At 39.4% G+C, this 15,264-nt stretch overlaps 1 protein-coding gene across 1 annotated transcript in view; it reads left to right on the top strand.

Moving 5' to 3' along the window:
• Nucleotides 1–15,264, top strand: part of TNIK (TRAF2 and NCK interacting kinase) — a 438,436-nt gene that overhangs the window by 259,208 nt on the left and 163,964 nt on the right. The window contains exon 3 of the mRNA XM_024124209.3: nt 2,412–2,468. Coding sequence (XP_023979977.1) covers nt 2,412–2,468 — 57 coding nt within the window. The remainder of the gene's footprint in view (nt 1–2,411; nt 2,469–15,264) is intronic.

The raw sequence follows: 15,264 nt of genomic DNA, 5'->3' as shown, positions 1-15,264 counted from the left end.
AGGGGGGGGATTAATGGTCCTTTGGGCTCAGTGCTGTAGTAGAAACATGGAATGTTCATTACTAGCACAGAGGCCAGGGGTGAATCTACAAAGTGAGTGAGCTTACTGGGAAGTTGGGAGTGAAGGGCATTCCAGGCCAAGAAAACACACCATCAAGAAGACAAGAAACAATGCAATACATTTAGAGAACGCAGTTTAGTGTTGGGGACCACAGTGTAAGACCAGGTGGGAGCCCACCAAGGTCGCGTGGCAGACAGGAGGTCAGTTCTTAGAGGTCCCCGCAGGAAAGGTGTTCCCCTTTCCTGGCTGCATGGCACCATTAAAAGAATTTCAAGGTGAATCAGCTGTGTGACACCAGCCAGACCCTCTGTATTTGTCTGCAGTCCCCTACACTCCTTTAGTGCTTTAGTAGAGAAATACCCGTTGTTTAAGGTATGATTTGTGGCCCTACTTTAAAGACTTCATATTCTCAAAGAGAAGCTAATGACTCCTTTGTTAAGGTCACCATTACAGCATCGCAGACTTACTGGGACCTGGACAACCCTGGCGGTCATTCAATGTCTTATCAACAGAGGGTGCTGTTGCTACTTCACCTTTGTGGGAGATTGACCCAGGCTCTGCAGGAAGTTAGTATTGCTGGCCCCTGGGCACTAAGTGGCAGTAATACTACTCTCCCCACTCAGTCATTGTGAAAACTAAATTTCCAACTAATTTTCTAAATTTCCTTGGGGTGGAAAGGCGGGGGTGTTAACAGTGACACCTACTCCCCACCCCCACCTCCGACCACTGAGCCCAGGCTTCCCACATTTTGCAGATGAGGAAACCAGGGTCCAGATGGGTTACATAACTTGCTCCCAGTGAACCAGCTGGTCATGGGCAGAACCAGGCATCTGGCATTCCGATCCAGGGCTCTTGGTGTGGTAATGCTTCAGCCCCCTCCCTCAATTTGTTGAAAATTGAAGTACGCCTGTGACCCTGTTAGGTTACTGATTTAATGTCTTCTTCTTTGTGCTCTTTTCTGAGTGAGGAGGAAAGGGAGGGAGCAGAATGGAGGTTGAAAGGTGAAGGAAGCACTATCAGAATCAGGTAGATCCATACACAAAGCTGAGATATATGAGAAGCAAGGGGGCAGGCGGCACCAAAGCTATCTCCTCCAGCTTCAAGTGGACATGACTCCACTACCTGCTGTTGTTCATCCATAAACATGCCACCCCATCTACGGGCTAGGCACCCACTATTCCAGGCACTGTAAATACAGTGATGAGACACAGTCCCTTCCTTCATGAAACATGTAACTTAAGAGGGAAGACAACACTTAAAATTAATCACCAGACAGGACTATAAATAATTATAGCCAGCATCTGCTGACAGCTGTTCTGTCCCAGCACTTTATATACATTATCTCATTCAATCCTCCTTACAATACTATGAGTTAGGTACTATCATTATTTCCATTTTTCAGACGTGGAAACTGAGGCCTAGAAGGTTAAGGGATTTGCCTAAGGTCATGCTGCTGGGATTTGAATCCAGCTGATCTTGGAAGGTATATTATACTGCATAATAGCAATGGTAGGTAAAATGTATTGTAGAAGCCACACAGAAAATGCATTTAGAAGTAATGGATATTGACCATCTTTGCTACTGTCTGAGAGTCAGATGTAGACTTTATGTTTCTCAAGGAGCAAGTGCAGAGAAAGCTCCTCTTTGGGATTGCCCCCTCACCACTCCCTGTTCTCTTCCAGTTCCTTGTGGTTGATGCTTCCTTGTGGTTGCAAAGACCAGGGATACCTACTCTGGGGAAGCAGTTCCTTATGCTCAATACTGTCTCTTTGATCACAAATTTGGATTGATGGCTATCTGTTTTGTTTTAGGCCCCCTTTTAAGATGAAGATAAAATAATAGTCTGAAGTGAAGAGTAGCAGAATCATATCAATTTGAGACTGTTACAAGATATTTTAATAATCAAAGAAACTAAAGTTTCTGCACATACCAAGTGTTTTCCAACCGAGGAGATGCTTATGTCTCCTCCACCCAGATCTAGCTCCCCTTCCATGTAAATCCTCCTCTCACTCAACCCCTTATCTAACACCTTGAAGAGGAGGTAAAGCCAAATTATTCCACATTGTCTCTTTTATTTAACTTGACAACCACTGTGAAAACAAACCCAACAGACAAAGTGATGGAGATGTTTTACAAAATAAACATTAAATAGAGATTGATCTTCAACGCATTTAAGATTTCTGTGTGTGTGTGTGTGTGTGTGTGTGTGTGTGTGTCTGTCTGTCTGTCTGTCTGTCTGTCTTCCCCATTGGCACTCTGTAAGATTGGTCTACATAATTGTTCTTTACAGTTGAAATCTAATGCTAATATTGCTCATCAGAACTGAATTATTTAAAAAAATTTTTTTACAGGGTCGTCATGTCAAAACGGGCCAGCTTGCAGCCATCAAAGTTATGGATGTCACAGGGGTAATGTATCATTATCTTGCCGTCTCAAAGTTATATATTTGTAATAGAGAAGTTAGTGATAGAGAAAAATCATTTTTTGGAAATAGAATTTTTTTAGACATCCAAGACCTTTCCCCACTTGTGCTTAACATAAAAATTAAGAGTATTCAGCAGCTGACCGAGATGACCATGGGTAAATCACTCTAATTAAATTAGATACCTACACACTGCCTTATGTAGTCAGAGTGAAGAACATGTGTGCCAATAATTTACATAAACACAGCCAAGGACATTTGCAAATGAAGACAGAGCAAGGATTTGAAGGTATTAACAGAATAATACTGAGATTACACAGAAGAGGTGGGTCTTAACAGTTTTCCCCAAAGTCTACCTAATACTGGAGTAGACAAGAGTTTGGATAACTCTAAAATCCTAGTAGGATGTGTAACATGAAAATTTTCCTCCCCAAAATGTTATAGACCAAATAATCACAATAACTACAAATACTTATTATTATAGAGCAACACTGAAACAAAATTTCTGCCTGGATGATCAAAAGCAATCTAAGGAATAGACTTTATTTTAAATACAATCTTATGCTTTCAATCCTTTTTGCTAGGTCTATTTAAAATATTTTAATGCCTTTTCTAGAGTACAGAGCAAAAATCAGACTTGAAAGGACTTATTGGAAATCAAAAGCATGTTAATGATTTTCTATTGTCCCCAGGGATTTTTCTAAGATGTCTGTCAGCTGTACACAAAAGCTAAAAGACCAAAGTCTTTCGTTTGGCCCAGAAGTGGATTATTTAATGTAAAGAGATGTAGAATGAATGGGTCACACAAAGGTATCAAGAACCAGTATACAAATAAGAAAAACACACAGTATGTCCATAGGTCAGACTTCGGTCCATACCTTCTCTGGTCCAGTTTGCTACCTTTGATAAGTATACATTATATGCTACACTATTAAGCATGATACTAATTTCACTAATTTTCATTTATACCACACATTGTACTGTCTTCCTTTCCTTACTTATTATTTATCTGAATTCCTTTTTAAGTTCTATGCATTTTAAAAATTATATGCATTTTTAACAAGAAAAAATTTTGTTCCCATATGTTTAGAAGAACTTAGATAAAGTAATCCTTCCTTTTATTTGTCCTAAATGCATTATTCAAATTTCAGAGCTTGAAAACCAGTTCAAATATTTCATCCCAATTAGTTTATTAATTCACCTGGCCTTTACTGAGTAAGAAAATACATGTAGATTATATTAATAAGGTTTAGGTTCTGCCACTTGCAAGAGAAAACTCAAAATAACAGAGGCTTAAGTACGATGGAAGTGTTATGCTCTCTCATGTTAAAGGAGTCTAGAGGCGACAGTCCAGGGATGTGTAACAGCAATGTGATGGAGTAGGAGTGGGGTGTTTTTATCTTTCTGCTCCATCATTCTGACACATGGCTTCCACACTTAAGGTCAGTTCTGTGATTTATGGTAACTGTTGGATTTCCATTGATCACATTCTTTGGCAGGCAAAAAAAAAGGCAGTGCAGGGAGGGGGTGGGAGCAGAGGGTACAGAAGACAGCCCCTTCCAGTGAAAATTTTTCTACTGGCATACAACGTTTCTATTTACTTCTGCAGTCATTGGCTACCTAGCTGCAAGGAAGCTAGGAAATGTGGTCTTTCATTCTACCAACCTGTCCAGTTAATTTGGGTTCTATTATTAGTCAGGAATGAAGAGAGAATGGATACTTGTATTGTTAATTAGCAGGGTCTGACACAGAAATCCAGATCAGACACTATCAGTCTCTACACAGAAACCCAATAGAAATGTGTAAATCTTTTACAAAGCTCCCAGCACAAAACAAATCAGAATTTATTTTGCAATTCTGCTAAAGTCATACTACTGTATTTTCCTTGAATTGAATAGGCTCTCCACATAATGTGATGCACTTGGCAGTTGAACAACTAATGGATGTGGATGGAGCCCAAGACATTAATGCTGTAAAGTTCTGTTGTGTGGGTCTGCAGAACTACAGTTGAGTTCCACTGACGTCATTAATCTCAGTGTACAAAGCTGTATATTGATGCACAAAGTATGACTTTGAGAGCATTGAATATCACTTTTTCTGGTTCTGTTTGTGAGATTTGAAATTGTTCAAAGGATCATTTACTATTTCTAGACCACCTTGCTTGGAATCAAAAAAGTTACACAGCAGTTTATCCCAGAGTATGTATTTTCAGTTTAAGCAGTGTCAGTTAGCCTCTCTAAACTGGGTTTCACAAGGCAACTGAGACCTACAGAAAATGATTTAGAGTCTATTTTCTCAATTCTCCCCAGCATGGTACAGAGCTAGCACCATTTTCAATGCGTAGGAGAGTAAATCCATTGCTTACAATGGATGCTTTATAGTATTTAGGCTTAATTCCCTCGGGGGAACCTCTGTTGAAAGGGCTGGATAGTTCCTTGATTTAGGCACATCATTGACCATTATGTAACCACTGACCCCTAACAAAGGCAAACATGGATACACATCAGGAAATGGTTTTCTTATTTCCCATGGTGTATGATCCAGCATCAAATGACTTTTGTATCACCCCTTACACATCACAGTCAACATAAAATTTCCTTTGTGAAACTCATGTGGTGTCCTCAGAAAACAATCTATTTCATTTTGTCATGTAGTCTTTTGTGTATTATGGAACGCTGCAAAAGCTTCTTACCAATTATTATAATTGTGCTCATTATAGCTGCTCTGAGATGAATTCTCAAAGGTCATCTTTGTTAATTGTTTGCAGTGATCTACTGCGAAGTTACTATAGTTTATCGTAATGAATTTGATAAAACTATAAGCTTGAAATCAATTTTTAAATTATTGTTTTCTTTCTATACCATTTCCTTTTTTAAAAGAAAATAACCATAGAGAAAACTGGATATAATGCTTATGTTCTTCTGTTTTACAGCTGAGACACTTCCAAATTTGCTAATATTTGCTTCAGAATTAGGGCTTAAACTCAGACTCAGTCTTTGAAGTTCTTTTAGTTTCTGAAATAATTATGAGAATTTCTGCATTTTGTCCCTTTCTGGGGATTTCTTCCCAGCTGGATTTTGTGTACTTTAATCATCTAAACAAAATTGGACCCTCTTGGGTAGTGTTCCTCAAGGTGGACAACCAGCATTTACGGACTGTCAGCACCCCTGGGGTGTTCATCAGAAAGGCAGATTCTTGGGATTGCTTCAGAATTTCTGGGTGGAAGAACCTGCCTTTTCTACAAGCTCCTCAAGGAGCTTCATGCACACCAAAGTCAGAGGAACACTTTTCTAGGGACTTGTATTTACTGCTTTCTGGCTACCAAGTATGAAGAGACCATGATTCTTTGATAATCCTGCAAATAATACCCATCTTCATTTGAACCAAAATTCCTGATGTAAACTAGTCCCTTTACAATGACACCTTGAAGCCCATATAGGACTAAATAAGATAATAACTTACTGTCATAGGCTTTCATCTTTACAATGACTGGTTGTGATCATTACTCAGGACACTTTGGGTCATAGTACCAAAGCCCCACTCAGACTAGATGAAGCTGAAAACACAATTTATTGTCTTGTGTATATTTTTAAAAAAAGAAAAAAAAAAAAGAAAAGGCTCAGCAAGGTCTAGGAAGTCACATGACTGATCAGGAATTTTGTATCTCTCCATCTGTGGGCTCTGCTTTCTTTCTACCAGCAGCCAGGCTCATGTTCTAATTACTTCATTACCCTTATCCCAGCAAGAGTGCCAGTGTGAACATCAGTGGCCCAGCTTGGGTCACCTCACTATCCGACAACCAAACCCTGTTTCTCTCCAGCCACATCTGGGTGGGGTGCCTGGCCCTGGAACCTACCACAGGGACTGAGAGTTGGAAAGGATTCCTCAAACAAAAGCCTAAGAACTGTTAAAGCAAAGGGTAGGATAGAAGCTGGGCAGGGAAAACAAGAGAATTCAATGTATTACTGTAAGATCAGATCATTTTAGTAGATGTATTTAAAACTGACTTAGTCCTTAAGTAAAGTGCTTCTGTAGTTACATTTTTTATATTTCAGCCTGAAATAATAATAATGGTAGCTAACATTGATGGAGTGATTATTATGTGCCAGAACTCTTTACAATACTTTCTGTATATTGATTCACTGAATGCCCTTAACAACCACCAGACTCCATTATTAGTTCCATTATAGAGATGAGAAAATGAGGCATGTTAAGTATCTTGCTCAATGTAACATGTAAATGGTGGAGTGAATATTTCAACCTGAGTATTTTAACTCTACTTTTTAAGTCCACCCTGTTTCTCACACTGCCATAGGTCTTCATTTAACATAGAAGGGTATTTAGTGTTTAATTTAATTAATTTATGTGATAAACATTTACTAAACACCTACTTTATGACAGACACTTGAAATTCAAAAATGACAAAGTGGTTCTTTGCCTGAAGGGGAGCTGACAATAATACAACCTTGCTCTAAATATTTGTAAGTAAAGCTAATCCATTTTATAATAAAGTCATATAAGTCATAAATAAAATTACGTATAAAGTTGGATGTGACGGTGAGGGGTAGTAATTAAGCCCAGGAGGACAATCAGATGAGAACGTTCCTGGCCAAGAAAACAATCTGTGCCAAGGCATGGAGGCTGAGAGAGGTGGAACATGTTCTGGAAACTATCACATAGTTTAGTTTTAGTATAAAAAATGTTCTGAGGAGAGAGTGATACAAGGGGAATCTGTACAAGTTAGGGTCAGGTCATGAGGGAATTGAATGCTGTGGCAAGGACATTACAAGGTTTTCAAACTTTTTAATTTTCCCAGTAGAACCCTGAGAGCAAAGAGTCTTAAGCAAAAACCCATTAGATGGAAGAGATACAAGGCGGGTTGTTTTTTACAAGGGGCGGGAGGCTGTCAGTCTTGGCCCCGTCCTCACACCACTGCTAGAGCCAGTGTGGAAGCCAGAAGTTAAATAGCAAAGTAACAGGATGGGATTTGCCTACTAGAAGGATCCATCTTAAGCCCTGTTTGATTGAGTTTCTATTTCTGTCTCACTTACTGAATTCCTGTGGATGAAGCTTTCAACCAGTCTCCATCTCTCTTTGAAGAGTAAGGAAGCAACCTTCTCCTAGTAGTTTCTGGTAGAGTGCTTTGCCCATAGTCAATGGGCTCATTGAAAGTTTTCTGAAATTGGACCAAAAAAAAAAAAAAAGAAAAATCTTTGCATCTTCGGTTACTGGGAGAAATCAGGGGACACGCTGCTCCAGGCACATTTGATTCTTCCTTCCCAAAGGGAGGGCAATTCAGTGGAATGATTGGTAGCATAGAAGGTAATATTAGTAACAGTAATAACAACAGCAACAGCCAGAGTCAAAAATAAAGATGGCTATCATTGATTGCTTATATGTGCCAAGCATTGTTCTTAGTACTTAATACAATATACACTAACTCATTTAATCCTTGAAACAATTCCCATTAGAGGAGCAGTGCTAATAATATCCATTTTACAAATGAGGAATTAATTGAAAGCAAAAAATCCTAAATAACTTGCCCAAGCGCCACAGATGGTAAATGGCAGAGTTGGAATTCGAATCCAGCCAGTCAGGGTGTGCCCACCTTCCCCACGGCCCTGTTATAAGAATGAGAGATGGGGGTTGGGCGTCGGGGGCCATCACCAGAGCATGGCCTTCAGATTCAGATAGAGCTGGGTTCACACCCACTTCTCTCCTTACTGCCCTTGGGCAAATTTTTTAACTTTTCTGAATCTCATTTTTCTTATCTGTTAGATGGGAATACAAACATTGCAAACTTGTTTTGAGACTAAAATTATATAATGTCTAGTGCTTGGTACATAACAGTTCCTCACTAAATATTAGTCCTGGTAAGAGGCAGTGAATGCCTTCATGGGGCAGGCATTAGGAATGAGGAGAGGATGTTATAATGTGCATTGGACTTCTGTAGCTGGGGATGGTAGCCTGTGCTATGAACCACATGCTGTACATGCCATATGTGGGTTAGTTCATTGTCAATATATGTAAATAGTTTGACTCAGCCCTGTCTTCACTACCTCAGTTACAAAGTTATTAGTCTTACCCTGAACAACAGGTAATTGTCAACATGACTTAGTGTAGAGCAGGATCCAGGAGAGAAAGTGGGGCTGGATTTCAGAAGCTGAAGACTGAAATCACAGTAATTCATTTATTTATTCACTTAAGAATGAATGAATGTGCTATGCTCTGGGGTGATAGTGGTGAATAAGACAGACACAGGCGCTGTCTTCTGGAATCTTACATTCCAGTGTGAGTGAAAGACGTTTAACAAACAGTTGAACAGTTATTTGACGGTTCTGATTAACTTTCAAGGACTGTACAGAGAGTATTAAGGGAGAATTTATGAAGGAAACTGACCTATCTAGGTGGCCAGTACGTTCGTTCCCTGATAAAGTAACAACTACATGAGATCAGAGGATGGGTAGATATTGGTGAGGTTGGTAGGGCCCGAGAGGGGCGTTCCCAGCTGTGGAAGCTTGACTCTCAGCAAAGCCTGGGAATCCCCACCCCAGGCTCTTCTGCTGCAGAGACCCTTCTAGACACCTCTTTGGGACTTTTCAAGTAGATAAAAGTTAGCAGAAAGACCGGTCAGATAAAGCACATGATAAGAACTTTTAACAGAGAAAAGATAAACAGATTTTTTTTTGTCTCCATAATACCTTCCACCTTTGGGGCTATTTCCAGCGTCTCAATTCTGTGTGTTGTACAGCACGTAGAACTTGGAAAGCTTCTAAGTTCTAAAAATGAACAAGCTGAGCTGCTTACTCCATGCACACTTCAGCGTTTCTCCTTACATACTGATTACACCCCTTTTGGTGGCTTATGCGTGTCTGGATCTCTGCACGTGTGCATGCGTGCTGAGTGGGTGGCCTTGTAGTATGTGAATGCATGCATGCTACAGACATTGCTTAAGAGCAAAAAATGGACCTGGGGACTCCTGTCTATACCCCACACTAATGAAGGTGAACACTTAGGTGCACTAGTTGTTAGAAGTGTTTTTCCATTGTGATGGTTTGTTTTTAGTAGTGCCTTTCATTTTGTGTACCTCAAAGTATTTGATCAAAACTACAGTTAGTTCTTTTATCCCCCTAGTTGGATCGAGATGCATGAAGGTAAGGAGATTGGCCCACAGAGGTTGGGGTGCCTGGAATCATTAAGCAGGCCATTCAAATCCAGATTTGTTACCAAGTCCCTCTATCGTGGACAGTGGGGGTCTCCTTTCATAGATCCGTGCTCTCCTTTGCATGCCAGCACATCTTTCCCATCTCACATTTAGGTCCCTCTTTTGACTTTACTTGGTTCCCTCTTGTTGAGCTCTTTTGAGGCTTGACCTCCTCATCAATACGTTGGCTTTCTGAATGACATGAAGCTCACCTTTAGTTTTCCTTTTATGAAGAGTCCTCTCTTTCTCGTTTAAAGCCTGCTGACTTTAATGAGCCCAGAACAGGAACTGTGCATTATCCAACTTGGTACCTCCTGCAGAGCCTGCTGACCTAGGACCTGGTACATAGTAGATGCTATACAAAATGATATTATATTTGTAAAAACAAGAGACCAGAGAAAAATATAAAGACTAGAAAGCCAGATGAAGAAAAAACAGATCCAAATTACAAGCCACAGGGAATTTGATAGTTATTTTTTCCGGTAACCAAAGACAAAAGGGAAGACATTATCATTTACACTGTTAATACCATCAGAAAAGAAGACCCATTCCGATTCCTGCGGGCTGTTACCTGAATTGTAGGTGGAGGATTCTTGAGGATATAGGCCATCTCATTTATTTATTTATTTTAATTTTATTGAAGTACAGTTGATTTACAATATTGTGTTAATTTCTGCTGTTCTAGAAAGTGATTCCGTTTTATATATGTGTATATATATATATATATTTTTTTTTTTCATGTTCTTTTCCATTTTGGTTTATCACAGGATATTGAATACAGTTCCTTGTGCAAGTAGGACAAGTAGGACCTTGTTGTTCATCCATCCTATATATAATAGTTTGCATCTGCTAATTCCAGACTCCCCAAACTCCCAACCCTCCCCCACCACTGCGACCCTAGCAACCACAGGTCTGTTCTCTATGTCTGTGATTGTTTCTGTTTCTTAGATAGGTTCATTTATATCATATTTTAGATTCCACATATAAGCAATATTTGTCTTTCTCTTTCTGACTTCACTTAGTATGATAATCTCTAGGTCCATCCACGTTGCTGCAAAAGCTATCTCATTTATCATAGATTTTAAATGAATGACAACATTCCTAGGGTTAAAACCTATTTTTAAAATTCATAGTCCTCTTGGGAGTCATACATCAATGCAGGCCTGGGTGTGAGAAGGATGCATGTCACCCTTGTGTTGTCTGCTTCTCTAAGGGATACTACTTCCTACTAAAGAGAGAGCAGGTTAGCCTACTGGTAAAGAAGAGCACTGCAAACTGTCACTCATCTGGGTTTACCCTAGTTTTGACACTTCCTGTCTCTCTTACCCCGGGCATGTTTCTTAACCTCCCCTTATTCCACGTGTATAAATATGGATAATATTACTTCTCTCATACATTTAGTGTGAGAAGGAAATATAGTTATTTGTAAAGCATTTGAGGGACTTCCCTGGTGGCGCAGTGGTTAAGAATTCTCCTGCCAATGCAGGGGACTTGGGTTCCATCCCTGGTCCGGGAAGATCCCACATGCCGCGGAGCAACCAAGCCTGTACTCCACAATTACTGAGCCTTGTGCCTCTAGAGCCCTCAAGGCACAACTACTAAGCCTGCACACCACAGCTACTGAAACCCGTGCGCCTAGAGCCCGAGCTTTGCAACAAGAGAAGCCACCGCAATGAGAAGCCCGCGCACCGCAGCGAAGAGTAGCCCCCACTCGCTGCAACTAGAGAAAAGCCCACCGGCAGCAATGAAGACCCAACACAGCCATAAATTAATTAATTAATTAATTAATTAATTAAGCATTTGAGAGCAATATGTAGAACACAGTGTTTAGTGCACATTGTTACTATTACGACATCTCTTGTAGACATTTTTAATTTTCTCTCCATGGTGCCAACGATTCCCATAGGAGACAATATGCCCTACCCTGTCCAGCTACAGGGCCTTGCTAATCACTGTTTCTCTGCCAGGAAACCAATCCCTCCTCACTCACGTCACATATACTTTTTCTTTCCCCTAACTGGGTAACCTCCTGCATGGCTTTTAAAATTCAGCTCACACGTGGATTTTTTTCGGCTCTCTCCCCTCATGCCCCTAATTACATCAGCTACCCATACCTCTCAAGTTAGTAATTTTGCATGTATCTGTATCATTCTTTGATTTCCATTTGTGTTCCCCACGAGACTATAGTAAGTTTCATTGTGGAAGAGCTTGAATGTTTTATGTCCATTGTTGTATTACACTCGGCCCTCTGTATTCGCAGCGTTAGTTGAATCTGAGGATGTGTAACCCATGGATATGGCAGGCCGACTGTGCTATGCTACTTTACATAAGGGACTTAAACATCTGTGGATTTTGGTATCCATGGAGGATCCTGGAACCAATCCCTTATGGATACTGAAGGATGACTGTATTATATTATTATTATTATTTAGCATTGTGCCTGGGATAGAGTAGCAGATAAATATTTATTGAATGAATCCATTTAGTTTAGGGTTAACATATACAACAAATCCAAGTGCTGCTTGCAGTATGCTGTGGCAAAGACCCAAGTTCTATCAGTGCTGCAATGAAGAAATATGGGCTTGGGCAACTCATTGAATCATGCTAGACCTGTTTCCTTAGATCTGTAAATATATAGTTTGCAGGTGCTTACCCACCTTGAGATAATTTTAGAGGATCCATACATGCTTAAGTCTCATTTAATGTTTCATATATTTTAATATTTAATAAACTGATTTTTTTAAAAAAACCTCAAACTCAATGTTATATACCAACTTTGAACACACTAGAAAATTGCAATTTCTCCAGGGGGAGTGAGGGTGGGGTAGGGCTGGGTTGGGAGTTTGGGATTAGCAGATGCAAACTATTATATATAGGAAGCATAAACAACAAGGTCCTACTGTATAGCACAGAGAACTCTGTTCAATATCCAGTGATAAACCATAATGGAAAAGAATATGATAAAGAATATGTACATATATGTATAACTGAATCACTTTGCTGTACAGCAGAAATTAACACAACATTATAAGTCAATTGTACTTCAATAAAATAAATTAAAAAATAAAAGAAAACAGCAATTTTTCATTTTGTAATCTGGGTTACTCCATTCGTGTTCAGAATGTCATTCAGTATGAATTTTCCACTGAAATTTTAAGGCATGCTTTTTAAGAGTAATTGTTACCACTTACAATTACCTATCTGAGGAAATGTAGATTTTCTCTATCCTTTGGAACCAAAGCAAAACTGAAAATTAATAAGATATTGAAGCTGATGTGTGACTTTTTCTTTCAAAAATTCTAAATTTGTCTTCACTAAAATAACCCCTTTGTTGTCATTGATTAACTTTATATCTAGATATTACATAGTTTAATTTTTTTAAGAGTTTAGTCATCCTTTGTTTCTTTTTTTTAAACTATTTATTTTATATTGGAGTATAGTTGATTAACAATGTTGTGTTAGTTTTGGGTGTACAGCAAAGTGATACAGTTATACATATACATATGTATATACATATACATATATGTATATACATATACAATATTCTTTTTCAAATCTTTTCCCATTTAGGTTGTTACATAATATTGAGTAGAGTTCTCTGTGCTATACAGTAGGTCCTTGTTGGTTATCCATTTTAAATATAGCTGTGTGTACTACATATAATAGTTTAATTTATAAAAATAAATGTTTACTGATTTTAAAAGTCTAGTCTTTGTTGAGGCTGTATATTGGCATCCTGAATAAAATTTCTGTTGGAGAAAGGGATTTTAGTGCTACAAATTATTAAATTTTTTTTTAAATCACATTTTAGAAGATGTTAGTAATCCCTACAAATTCTAATAGTCTATGATTCTTTTTTTTTTTTTAAGGAGATGTTGGGGGTAGGAGTTTATCAATTAATTTATTTATTTTTGCTGTGTTGGGTCTTCATTTCTGTGCGAGGGCTTTCTCTAGTTGTGGCCAGCGGGGGCCACTCTTCATCGCGGTGCGTGGGCCTCTCACTATCGCGGCCTCTCTTGTTGCGGAGCACAGGCTCCAGATGCACAGGCTCAGTAGTTGTGGCTCACAGGCCCAGTTGCTCCGCGGCATGTGGGATCCTCCCAGACCAGGGCTCGAACCCGTGTCCCCTGCATTAGCAGGCAGACTCCCAACCACTGCGCCACCAGGGAAGCCCTATGATTCTTTAACAAGAACTTGTCTTCAATTTTTTGTCACATTGAGTCAGCGACGAAGGTGAAAATGGTAGACATGTTAACACAGAAACCTGCCTAATGCCGGCAACCGCTGTGGAGAGCAGGACAGGTGAAGCGGGAGCAGAAGTGGTTCTCGCCAGTGTCCGAACATCAGGGTGTAGTCACATTTATGAGTCTCTACACCTCATACCTCCTTGAGAGTTCAAACTGACCAGTCCCTTGGATTGTTGTAAGAATTACACAGGTTTATTCCTCTTCCGTGGGTTGAGAGCTGAACATTGGGCAAAACCCTTTGTTATAGAGCACACTAATATGAAGTGTCTCGTTAATTCCGTTTTTAAATCGTACGATATTGTAGGTGCTTAAAGTATATTCCCCTGTGTAATAAATATGCAACTTAAAATCCCTCCTTTATCCCCTGGAATCATTCATAAGCAAATATTAGTGTGTGCTAACAAGCTCCTTTAATTGGAGGACCAAAGGCAGGTTTGTCTTCAGCCCTGGCTTAAGGTGCTCCTAAACTCTTCTTTCATGATTTAGCAGCTTTGGTTTTGTCACCGTAGGTAATTGCCTTTCTTCTGTCTAGGAGTTTTCAGTTTAGAATTAAGAGCAATGACTTTGAAGTCAGACGAATGTTGGCTTTGGATCTTAGCTCTAACATTTAAAATAGGAATAAACTCTCTGAAACTCATTTTCCTTATTTGTTCAATGGGATCATTAAAAACATGTACTTCATAGAGCTGTTCTGAATATTAAATGAGATAATACACATTACAACCTCTGGGACAAAACATTACATAAGGTTGGCTTTGGCTATATTTTACGGTTGTGATCATCATATAGTCATCAGAGGTGGTCGGTGGCTTGAAAGCATTGTCTGGGATCATCCGTTTCCTTGCATTTGAAAAGCACTGTGTCTTCACCCATTTTATCATCTCCCAGGAGGCTGGTTCTCGTTTTTTCACATAGAAGTGTTCTCTGCAAGCAGTAAGAGAAGTCCGCCCCTACACACAAATACTTTTCAAGTCTCTGCTGCGTCGCATTTCCTAATGTCCCCTTGGCCAAAGCAAATCACATGGCCAAGCCCAGAGACAAGCAGAGGAAATGGACTCCACTTCTTCAGTGGGAGGCTGCCCTGTATCGGGCCGTTTTTCCTTTAGTCTACCACAAATAGTAAGCAATAAATAGATACTCGTCATCTTGAGAAAAAACAATCTTCTTTATGTTGATAATAAAGCTGTGCTTACATAAGCACTTAATCATTTCTAAGCCTTAGGAGGTGACTTTGATAGGTATTCTTTTTCCCATTTACAGGTGAAAATAACTGGCATTTGGAGAGTTTAAATGGCCGTGCCTGACTTTACATAATAAGTCAGCTAGGACAA

This window comes from Physeter macrocephalus, chromosome 1 (assembly GCF_002837175.3).
Source record: "Physeter macrocephalus isolate SW-GA chromosome 1, ASM283717v5, whole genome shotgun sequence".
In the NCBI taxonomy this organism is placed as follows: Eukaryota; Metazoa; Chordata; class Mammalia; order Artiodactyla; family Physeteridae; genus Physeter; species Physeter macrocephalus.
Note: the sequence above shows the minus strand (reverse complement) of the source record. Positions and strands in the feature narration are given on the sequence as shown.